The 12541-nt window shown below is 42.7% G+C and overlaps 1 protein-coding gene across 2 annotated transcripts in view; it reads right to left on the bottom strand.

Moving 5' to 3' along the window:
• The window catches only part of PPIL3 (peptidylprolyl isomerase like 3), a 293216-nt gene that overhangs the window by 194821 nt on the left and 85854 nt on the right, over positions 1 to 12541 (bottom strand). The window contains exon 3 of one of the 2 annotated variants that reach the window (XM_069651736.1): positions 6461 to 6551. The exons of the other annotated variant lie outside the window; for it this stretch is intronic. Within the exon in view, the coding sequence (XP_069507837.1) occupies positions 6461 to 6529 (69 nt within the window). The 5' untranslated portion in view covers positions 6530 to 6551. The remainder of the gene's footprint in view (positions 1 to 6460; positions 6552 to 12541) is intronic. 2 annotated transcript variants of the gene reach the window in all.

Below are 12541 nucleotides of genomic sequence, written 5' to 3'. Positions count from 1 at the left end.
TATCGGGTGGTAAGCCATCGGGGGGAGGTTTGTAAAGCATTAAGGAGTGTGCCACATTGCCGTTCCAGATCGTTTTTACACCCGCCTCCCTTGCTCTTCTAAAATCAGTTTCTTGACCGCTGCCAGCCATCTCTGCAAATCCTGCAGCCATTTCTTCAACATTTCCAGGAGATGTCTATTCGGCCCCTAGGTAACAATAGCAAAAAGGCAGCTTTCTTCTTTGTACGTGCTCTTTTTTCCCCTTCTGGTAAGACAACCAACAAACAGATCTTGGGTGAGCAATGAAATTGTCCCCCTAATAAATATTTCAGTAATCACTTTATGCCAGAAGTCCTGCATTATTGGGCACTCCCAACCCATGTGCCAGATACCAGCGTGGGAGGGGGAGGGCGGGTGCGGTCATGTAGACTATGTGTAAAATATGGAATTGGATCAGTTTGAAAATGGGGCGTTCCTAGACTCCTTACTAATGCACAAGCATATTTTGGACCATGCCTTTTCCTCAAAAACCTCTACCATATTCCTTTCCCACTTCCCCTTCAAATGCGGCAGGGTTTCACTATCTTGCAGTGCTATGTATAAGCGTGATACTGCAGGTCTGTCAGAGCCTATGGTCAGTATACCATGGTGAATTCGGGTGGCTGGGGGTTCCTCTGGTAGAGAGTTCCACTTGGTCGTTAGGACCTTCACCAGTCTCGCAAAATTCAGGAATTGCCCAGAGGGCATTTGACATTTCTTGGCCCACTCTGAAGTGCATCAGATTCCCATTTTCAAATAGGTCTCCTAATCCCTGGCAAGCTGCAGCAGTACATCTGGAACCACCAATTTCCCCAATTGTTGCTGCTCTCTTGGCGTCCGCCCTCAGCTATGTCAGGACTGTGCCCTTGCACGTTCGTAATTTTGCGCATATTCCTTTTCATACCTGATGGAACACCCATGTTATGCAGGATGCATGTCATCTTTCCACCTCTCTCCAGAGGAATTCCATCCCCATATAGTATCTCAGGTGTTCCCCTATTGGCAGCCTATCAGCTCCTTCATCTCTGATATCTCACCTGCTAGCATGTTGGAGCCGAAACGCCAAGATAGATAACTAGAAGACAGGGAGGGCGAGTCCCCATCTTAATATTTCCTACGTAGTGTACTAAGTGCCACCCTATGTTGCCCACGCCCATAAGAATTCTCATATCTTGCCATCAAGCGCTTTAAAAAAGGGGTGGTCTGATCATCTATGGGATGTTGATAAATAGGTATAGTAATCTAAACAGGGCGATCATTTTATAAATCTCTACCATACCCATTGGGGACGGAGGGAGTCTGGACCAGAACACTAATCCATCCTCCAAACTAGTTAGTGCCCTACCCACATTGTATTGGAACGTATCTGCCCCAGTGTGGTGAATCTGTATGCCTAGATACCTGAAGGAGTCTGTTTCCCGCCACAATCCCACCTGCTGCAAGTCGCCTGCTGCTTTCCCTCAAAAACTGCCTAAAGGAAAAAACGGCGATTTCTCCATATGTCGAAATCCCGACAAATTGCCGAGATGTTCCATTGCCTGAAGCATTAGGGAAAATGCAATCATGGGTTCTGCACATACAAAAGGGCATCATCCGTATGCAGTAAAATCATGTGTGGTTGTCCATCTATCAGTATGCCCGTGTCTTTAAATTGTTTCCTAAATATATTCGCTAGGGGCTCCAGCGCCAGGGCAAACAGTATGGGTATAGGGAGCACCCTTGTCGAGTCCCCTCTGCAGTTGCCATCTGGCTATAATATCCCTACCAGTCCGTAGTCTCACTAGTGGCTCCGGATATAACAATCAGATACACTTCATCATATTTGGACCTATACCATAGTTTTCAAGACCTTAATAGGCCATTCCCATTCTAACGAGTCAAAAGCCTTGACTGCGTCCAGGGAAGCCACAGACAGTTCCTCCTCCACATCTTGCACCCTCTCTAGCCTCTGTAGGTTCATGGTCAGGTTTCTTCCACACACAAAGCCACATTGATCTTGATGGACCAGATGTGAGGTTTCCTTCAGTAGCCTATTGGCCATCACTGAACCCAGTTTTTAAGTGTCTAAGTTTAACAATGAGATCAGGCGATATGACGCGTATCGTCGAGGTTCCTACCCTGGCTTCAGTATTATCATTATAATTGCCTCCCTCGTGGATATGGGAAGGCATCCCTTCTGAAAAGTAGAATCAGAGTTGCCGTAGCTTGGGATCCAGTACGTACGAAAATGTTTTGTACAATTCTGCCAAGAAGCCATCCCCTCCCGGTCTTTTCCCGCCCCCAAGAGATTCTATCGCTAGCTTAATCTTGCTTTCTGTGACTGGTTCCTCCATGGCTTTCGCAGCTGCCTCGCTCAACCCTAGTAAAGAAGCCTGTCCTAGCACCTCAGTCATATCCAGGGATGGACTCTGGAGATGTCCCGGTAGGCCTCTGCACCCTGGGCCTTTTTTGTGTGGTTATCTATTTTATTTTCAATTTTTCTCATAGGAAAAGGCTTGGGCTCGCTGAAAACGTTAATATTGGGCCACTTTAAAAATTATTTCCAGTGCTTCTTTTGGCTCCCAGTCCACCACTGGTCATATCGCTAGTATTCACAGTACCCTCACTTTTGTAAAGATTCTGATAATAGTCATGAAAGACCCAGTTTAGCTCTCCCAGTGTCGTGGCCAAGCTACCATATTTTGACTTTTTGAGTTATCATACTCTTTGGTTCTTCCCTCCGAATCAGCCATGCAAGGAGACGTAGGATCATAAAGCTATCAATTTGGTCCAGGCCCTTTGAACACTCCACAGAAGAACACATTAACTCCTGTCCTGCAGCCCACTTTGCAAAAGCCGAGTCGTGGTCAGGGGCCAAGCTGCTTTGTTTTGGCAAATGCAATTGCAGCGAGTCTCGCCACTGTCTGCAAGGTTTGGAGTGTGGACACTGCAGACTAAAGTGCTACATATAGGTTACGAGAGGCCCATGGTCGACAAACTTAAGAAGGATAGTTCTTTGCTTCTGCTTGCCAAACTATGTGGAGGGCTCAGACCTGCATGCTATCAGTTTACACCCATCAGAAAAGTCCAATCATACTGAAAAAGGCGGCTTTATACGCAAACATGAGCTATGTTGTTTGTTCCCTTTACATGGCAACCATCTGCATTTTGAAAACATTTCTAAAGTGCTGTTAAGCCTATAGCCTACTTTCGAGGCATGCAGCCCATCCCAAAAAGAGAAGTATGCAATTGCACAAGGTCCCGAACCATTTTAGTAAATAGAACATGTCCCATGTCCCGGTTTTCACAGGGGCTTAGGGGGTGACTGAACATGAACCAAACATTTAAAATGTTTGCACGTGTTCATAGTTTCTTTGGCCCCACTTTTGGGATGACAGAGAGATTGCCAGGAAATATCCATTTACAAGCTGTTTTGTTATGGGTACCTGCAGATCTGGTTGAAGATGCATGCTTGCCCATTTCAAAATTTTATTTGGGGAGCCCCATTCCCTACAGGTGGAAAAAGCAGCCTGCATATATTAGACGTAGTGTTAGATTTTCAAATTCAAAAGGGCAGTGAGAAAATGTTAACTATGTTTTTTGGGTACAAACAGTTTCCAGTGGCACAGTTTTGTATCCCTGAAGCACATCCCTCATGACAAAAACAATACATTGTAAGGAATGAGAAGGAACTAGTTCATTCAGTGCAACATAAGGCATCTGTGTGGTTTGTAAATTATTATGGATTATATACATTACATTTTAGATTGTAACAGATTATAATGGAGAACGTGTTTTCTAATGCATACTACAATGGGTGAAGTCCCTGGTTTTATCATTGAATTTGAATAATCTCCAAATGTATCACTGCCGCACCACACCAACGAACTGAAAGTAGGGTGAAAATGGTCTGATTATTGATCACCTTTTGGAGCAATTTATCTTTGTCCACCAAATGTACATTTGAAGTGACATAGCTCAGCCTGTGCCTTGATTTTGTGGTGTGTAGATAATCAAGGGATGTTAACTGCAGAACAAAGAAAAGCAGCCTAGTTGTGGAGCTGAAACCCTAAATGACCACTTAAACAATGCTATAAGCTTTCTTTGAAAGCTTAACAGGGTCCACAAAGGCTACAGGGTCTACTTCAATAGAAAGGGTTGAAGTTCATGCATACCTATACCCTCATCCAGACATTTGTCCAGCGTAGGAACAAGGCTTCTTTACCCTGGTGATATGTTCAGTCAGTTTTTGCTATGCACTCAGTGCAGCCAAAGTGCACTCAGTAAATGAAGAAGGGAGTTTGGTTTTCCCAATTAACAATTGCCCACTTTTGTCACTTCTACTAGAACATTTATATACAAAGACAACTTCTTTTTTGTGGGTTAAGTCTGTTAAGAAAAGTCAAAAATGGTCACAAAGTATTAATTAAGGTTACTTTAACATGTGTGCCATACCATGATAACCGTGGTATACCGTTACTTGGCTAGAAGGTTATCACACCGTCCATAAATCCATACCGTGACACCCCTAGTGACAATTGCCCTGCCCAACTAATCAAGGATGCTGAAAGAGACTTGGCCCCCTTCATCTCAAAATTAATTAATGCCTCCTTCTCAACCAATACTGTCCCAATCAACAAAAGAGTCATGGGTTTTAGCTCTTCTCAAGAAACAAACTCTAGACCCGGCCAACACCACCAACTACAAATTCAAAACTATCTTGAAGCCAACCAGCTCCTGGGCTGCCGACAATCCGGTTTTAGACCACAACATGGTATGGAGACGGCCTTTATTGACCTCAAGACACAAATTGACAAGCTTAATGACAAGGGTAACACCGCTATGCTGCTTCTCCTCAACGTGTCGGCGGCCTTTGATCTGGTGGACCATGCAGTTTTATGCAAACACCTAGCTTCGGCTGCCCACTTCTCGAGCGAGGCCATAGATTGGTTTCAGTCATTCCTCGACAATAGAACAATGAGAGTTTTATCCACATTGGCATCGGCGGACCCAATCCAAACAGCATGCAGTGTCCCACAAGGCTCTTGTGTCACGCCAACTATGTATAATATATTTACTTTACTGCATCCTTATAAACACGAAGAGTGGAGTCATAGGGATGTTTCCTCCAGCTACGTTCGGCCCTACGTTTGACCTTCGTAGCAGATAGAACCTTCAGGTGTAAACCACAGGTTTTGTCATTTCATTTTTCTCTGACCAATGCAACTAAGGGGTGCTAAAGTATCAAAGGCATCATTAGTAATAGCTCTAAGCTGACTAGTAAAGTTTGCAAGAGATATGTCCTTCTCGATAGTTGATAACTAGCAAATCAAATGCTGTGCGACTTTCCGGGTGTTCCTTGACAGAGTTTTGTGGCGAAGACCCAACCTTTATCTTTCCCTACCTCTTAACATAAAGCAGAGCAGAAAAAATTATCCGACCAAATACAGCTTTGCAAACCTACGGGCGAGATAGCCTGGTTTTTGGCATGAGCCATTCCAGGGTATTCCCCCCACAGTAAGTGGCAGTTTTAGCATGCTGTTGATAACCAAGGGTCTCAAGAGTGATAAGGCAACTTGATCTAAGGGATTATTTGCCCGTAATTTAAAATCTCCCAAGCAGAAGAAAAGATAAAGCAGCCCCAAGGGAGGCTAACAGTTCCTCAATTGCGGTGTCTGAATAGGTGGTCTATACAATAATATGATTGTAAGCGTAGTACTAGGATTAAAATGTGACTTTATTACTATAGATTCACAATGATCCAACTCTAGAATGTCAGATTAAAAAATGATCAGACGTTCTCTGAAAATCTCGGGATGATCGCTCAGGGGCAACGCGCTCACATTGGAAGCAAAACGACATGGTGAACACAGGTTCGATCCCTGGGTCTGCGCTTTAGAAACCTCCGGGTATTAAGCACGTTATAAATAACCAATTAGAAATTAGTGCTACTCCACCGCCTCTTGATCCAGAACGAACATTATGAAGGATATAACCATTGGGAGTCACAATCTGAGTAGCATGTAATGCTTCTTTCTGGAGCCAGGTTTCTGTGATGGCAATCGCATCAAGTTTTGACTTAAGAATAAAATCAGCTAATTCAGTAGCATGACACACCATAGAACAAGTATTTAACAAAACAAATTGCAATGTTGCTGGTGCAGTCGACAGAAGGGACAGACTATGCGAAACAGGTATTAAAGGAAGTTCATTTTTAACTGGAAATTGTATGACTTTTCACATCATGGCCTGCTGAGATACAAACTAAATGATGGCCAGTATGTCGTTATGAGCTAATAAGAGGACCAGCAGGCACATTTATCTTTGCACCTGGAATGAGTCACATGATGTAGCAGCTAATCTAGCACAGCGATTCCTCCGAATGGCAGCAAGGAGAGCACAACGCAATGTCATTGTTTCAGATAAATGATTTTTAAAAAAGGTTTTAATAAAGATCACGTACCAGGAGAAACAGGAGCAAAAAGCAACTGTGTATTAGACAGTAACACTTCCCGGACATTAACCGGCACATACTGGTTCTGAAGTGCCCGACTCTGAAATAAACAGACACGTGGACAGTATGGGATCTGTAGTTCATTCGCATAGCTTCAAGTTTTGAAGTTATAAGACATTGTAGCAGCACAAACTATATTAAAAATATACTAACTGAAGAAATCAAAATAAGTCCTGCGTTTTAAAAACACCATTTTAGTTAATCTAAAATCAGTTCCTAATTTGATCTAAAATAACGCCATCACAGTAACTAGTATAATAAAATTGAAATAACCGAAAGACCATGAATTGAGCCAGTATATACCAGCACAAATCTTATACCTTTGTGTTGGATTTGAACATGTATGCACTTTTTAAAAGGCAGACACAATACCCATTGCATCTTAGAGTTAGTTTTAGAGCGCAAGGGCCAGAATAGGATTTCAGACACAACATATTTTTGCTTGGGCATCTTGACAAAGGACAGAGCCCTTATTTTTCGTTGATGTATGGAAAACCTCCTGAATCAGGGATAGCAAGGCTTTTCCAACCCCTTTTAGTGTTTCAATAAAAGTTTATAGCCAAAAACGTCAAGAACAACTCATTGCATTTCCTCACCAAGAACTGAACATTGAATGGACATCCAGAACTAGAGAAGCCTCCATCTGGATCAAGAGGATACACATTTTTTCCCTTAACTAGAGTGTAAGGGAAGGAAATGGGTTTGGACATAGGACGGTGGACATTTTATTTTATTGGACATCCTGACAGGTTCCCTAGTCTTTTTGTTGAGGTATGGTAACCCCTGCTAGAAATAGGGCAAGATAGGTTTTTCTTTACTTTTATATATAAACTTTTATATATAAATAAAAGTCTTTGCCAACAAGCATGACGGATGCCCTCAGCCCTGTAGGGGTAGTGGACAGAATCACAGCGTAATCCGAGAAGAAAAGAGCGGGGTATGTATTTTGGTCCAGTTTGGGGGAATTCCTGCCTTCCGCAAGCAGGGCGTTAATGACTATATATAAAGCTCCTAATGTAAATCGAGCTACTCTATTGCCAACTGACAGAATTTCAATAGAAACTGAAGAAGATAAAGATCAGATTAATCCTCACATATGGTACCCACTCAAGCATCACACACAAGATTATGAATCATCATTGGCATGTGCTACAATTAGATGACGCTTTATTTCCACTCCTGGGTGAACGTGTGAGCATAACCTTTAGAAAATCAACATCCATGAAAGATTCAATAGTTGCAGCTTCATGCCTCCAACAACAAAAACCTTGAATGTCTGTCCTTGGCTAAATGTGAGCTGCACCGGCTTTTACAAATGCACCAAATGTAAGGCCTGTAAGCATGCCCTGAACAAAACGAATTATCAACCTCCCACATTAGGGCACACAGTAGAATTAAAGACGAAACTGACATGCAATACAGAATTTGTAGTATACGCTCTTATATGCCCGTGACATTTATGGTACATGGGCAGTACCATTGGCAAATTGTAATTGAGAATTTTACAATACATCAGAAAGATTTTTTAAAAAAAGAAACTTTGATCCATCCTATCCTATGGCCATATATTTCAGAGATTTGCACGAGGGCAAGGTCGAGAGTCTAAGATTTTTTCGGGCTATATCAAATCAAGGAAAATCCTCTTGGTGGCAATCGTGAACTTGAACTGCGTCAGATGGAAACCAAATTAGTTTTAGACCCAGAAACGAAAAAACCCAAAAGGACACAATTTAGACGAAGAGATCTATACCTTTTTAGGACCATAAAGTTGTGAAAAACCTATGCTCCGCTCTACAAAGCTCAATAAGTCTAATAAGTGAGAGAAGAGAAAAAAAAACGATGATCTTTGTATCTTTGATTCCGATGGTCTCTAATCCTAGTTGCTATTAATGCCATTATTATCTTTTTGTCCCTTTTCCTTCCTTCTTTTTTCTTTCTTTGTGCATATTAATTCATTGGTCTCTTTATCTGACTAATCTATGCAGTTGGTTATTCCACTTTTATAAATTTCTCCTGGAGCTTTCTTTCAGTATGATCATCAGTATTCTCTAGAAAATTCAATTTGTATGGAATATACAACAAATATGAATACTAAATGGATGGTGGTGCACACATTAATAATTATTGGCAATGGCGATATAGACTGAACACAGCACCCTTATTTAGAATATGAAATGCTTAATTTTCTTTGGTGTCTCTTCCTTTCTGTGTTCAAACATTCTTTTTCCAAAATCTGCTTCTGTTTTTCTATGTATTTATTTGAGTTATGTGCAATAAGGTTCTAAAGAAATATTTTGCAGTGTACTTTAAAACTTTCATGCACTATCATGCAATATTATCTGTATGCAGGATTGTTGTCTCAATGAGTTAGAGCTATTATGCACTTTATTGTAAAGCACTAGGCACTTTACAACCAAAAAAATAATGGCTGCTCAAACTTGATGGCACATTGCATTTTAGTCTACATGACTGACACTTTTGTCGAACGTCTGTTTTAAGGAAATGCACTCTCGCCCTTTAGTGTAAAACACTAGACACTTTATCGAATGTGGGTCCAAGCATATGCAATTTATTGACAAAAAAGCCATGTAACATGGGCTTAAATTGGTTGACATCATAATTGTGTTAATATCCTGCTTTGCCTCTTACTGGCATCATGTATCAACATTTTGATTGTAGAATGGTAGACAAACGGGCTATGTGCATTACGCACTTTTTTTGCAAGTCTACTTTGGGCAAATTTGATATGCTCTTTGCCAGTAGAATGACTTAGTTTTCAGTGCTGGATAAAATCATTCATCCTAAATTATTTTAAATAAAATATAATTTGTCTTAACAGGGCTTGCCTTGAAATTGCAACTGGCAATATATGATAAAGCTTTGCAGTTTTCCATGCGATATAGCACAACAAATATGCATTGTACATTTTAACTCTGCTTAGATCCCACTATACATCATAGAAAACCTTTTACAAAATGGCCACCGCATTTTGCAGTCCTGAGGTTGCATGTTTAATTTTAAACAGCGGCAATGGAAAAAGGACTACAGAAGAAGGAAACCATAGAGACTATGTAGAAGTGTTTTAAAGTATTACTGTGTATTGTGTCACATGTACGTGAACAAGTAGCGGATGTGCTACGAAACGCATTGTACCACGTTTCTCTCTTCTTTTATATGACTGCATGTCAAAATAAAACTGGAAATTTTAAGGATATCCTTGCTGTTCGGCAACATTATTTAGGAGGCAAAATTTCTTGGAGTTGGTCCCAGGTGTGAAAATTAAATATAGACATAGACACACATACACACCCTCCATCCCCCCCCACCCCCCACAGGGGCCAGAACACACCCTTGTCAGACTCCTTTGGTCACATCCAGCTGGGTAGTAACCTCTACTCCCAACCCGACTCGGACAACCGCTTTGTCATTCCCATACAGAGACTGAATAATGTTTACCAGACTTGCCAGAGGAGATCTCACAGAACACAGTCGAATGATGTCCTCCGGCCCACGAAAGTGGCACACAATTCAATTCCACACCCGCACCCACCCACCCAAAGGACAGCATACTTCTGATGAGGACAAAAAGGCGGAAGCTCTAGTTAACAGCGCCCTTTCTGCACTGAAAGTCCGCCTGTAAAGTGTTGATGATCTCATTTTCACTGGCTGAGGACTGCACGTGCTTCAAAAGCTTTGGAAATTAGTTTACCTGAACTGTCCAGCAGAGATATAGGACAGTAATTTGCCGGCTGCTCCTTTCCCCCCCATTTTTTGCAAATGGGCACTATGGGCCTCATCACGACTTTGGCGGTAACCCTTAAATTCAGCGGTAGCGCTATTACCGCCGGATTTAAGGGTCCGCCAAATCAGGACTTCGTCGGATTTCACCCCAGCTCTTAGCTGGGGGGAAATCTGCGGAAAATTCACGCTCATACCGCCGCCGGGAAATCCGCCGGCGCTATTGGTGCGAAATTTCCCCATTGAGCCCAATGGGGAATGGGGCATTCCCGAATGGGCTGAATGGGGATTAACATTACCGCCGAACTCGTGATCCGGCGCTATTAGCGCCAGGGAGTTCGGCGGTAGGGCTAATACCGCCAGCGTTACCGCCCAAGTCGTGATGAGGCCCTGTCTCTGCTAGATGCCAGGAATCGAGTTAGTATTAGCACATTCTTTACAAAGTTTCCTAGGGACCGGCGCCCAGACCAAGGATTCCTCTGTATAGATGTCTATTGGCACCTTGCCTGGCCCTGCTGCGTGTTGGAGAATTCCACATCTGCATACTGAATGATAGCCCATTCTCTACGGCCGGGCGTGGTAAACATGCTTCCCCCTGGGCTTCGGAATCCAGTCCGCCTCCATATAAAGCAAAAAAATTGTTTAGCCAAGCCTCAGCTGAAATACTGCTCTACAAGCCAACATCCCCTTTAATCTCTATACCCGACACAAATTCCCAAAAAGCGACGCTATCCCCACTATCCAAAGCAGCTGCAAGGTGCTCCCATTTAAGAATAAGGCACATTTTTTTATTCAGTTATTGTGACCTTCTTGTACTGAGAACTTTGTGCGAAGTAGATCCTATCAAATAGCGGTCCCTGTTCCAATACAGCCACCAGGCCGTGCTTTGCAAAGGTACATTCTTGATCATGACACTCAGACTTAATCAATGCCTTATGCTTAACTCGATGGCTGTGATAGGCTACAAAAGGGATGATGTTTTCAGTAATTTCCTGGATAATCTCCCCATTTTAGGCTCCCTCAGGACAGATATTCTCAATATCGGGCAACACTACCGCAAAGAGGCAAGGTCTGAAGTTACTCTGGTCCAGTTTTGCCCATCTAATGCCCCTGCAGGCATGGCCAGTTATGGGCCATTATGTGTCCAAATTGGTCTAGGCAGGGAGCCCATCATAAGAACCCTTAAAGGCCTATGGTCGTTTCGTACTTTTCCAAAACCTCAAATTTAGCAATTTTCTTCCAGACCTCAGCTGATATAAAGATGTATTCAATCAGTGTTCAACCCTTAGATCCCATGAATGTATTGCTGGCTGGTTGGTCACTAGGAAGACGCCCATTACATGCTCTTAGCTCGAGGTCATGCAGAATCCTTAGGGTGTTGGGCTACTAGGGGCAGAAACATTCCAGGCCTCGTCTTGGTCTTCCCATATTCCATTAAGCTCTTGCAAGGGTTCCAATTTCATATTAAAATCCCCTGCAACGATTAGAAGTGCATTATCTAGTCTCCCATGCAAGTGCTAGTTAATGAATTTCCCGAATAACCGAGATCGAGAATTTGACCCGTTATATCCATTACCAAAGCGTGTCCATCTGGGGTTGTGGCTATGACAGGTTGTAGATCAATGGTGTTTGTCACACTGGGTTCCATCTTCCAATTAAGGACTGGATCGATCCAGATGACAAGCCTGGTTATTCCCCCCCCCTTTCCCATGAAGAAGACCCTCTAAACCACAAAACCTTAATGGTCTAGTGCCATGTGTTTGTTCCCCCTTGTAGAGTAAGTAATGAAAACTGTTCTCAGTATTCTTTAGGTCAAACCCTCATCTATGACCTAGACACACAAAGCTCCAACAAAACCCTTTTTTCTTCCGATATACCTTTATGTGAAAATATTCTTGCATGTAAAACCACAGAGAAAAACTAGCTAAATACTATAAGTCCAATGACACCCATGGACTCCCAACTCCCATAATTACTTAAGCACTGAGACGAGGAGGATGAAGGAGTTGGTGCAAGGTAACAGGAGCCCGAAACTCAATGTGTAGACTAGAAATTACCTGTGCGCGTGTCATTTAAAGCTGGCAACCTCACTACTAAGTGTGGCAGTGCAGGAGAAGACAATGGTTCCTATGCAGAGGCTTTCGAGTGAGCGAGGCACATACCGGTGTGGCGGAGCAGAGGATTCCATTGAGGCAGAAGGAGAAACAGTGTGTGAGCAGGATATGCCTTAGCGACGCAAGAGCGTTACTAGGCGCTTGGCAGGTCGAAAAGGCAGCCTTCTCCGTACTGTAG

This window comes from Ambystoma mexicanum, chromosome 3p (genome assembly GCF_040938575.1).
Source record: "Ambystoma mexicanum isolate Mex_15411 chromosome 3p, UKY_AmexF1_1, whole genome shotgun sequence".
Lineage (NCBI taxonomy): Eukaryota > Metazoa > Chordata > Amphibia > Caudata > Ambystomatidae > Ambystoma > Ambystoma mexicanum.
Note: the sequence above shows the minus strand (reverse complement) of the source record. Positions and strands in the feature narration are given on the sequence as shown.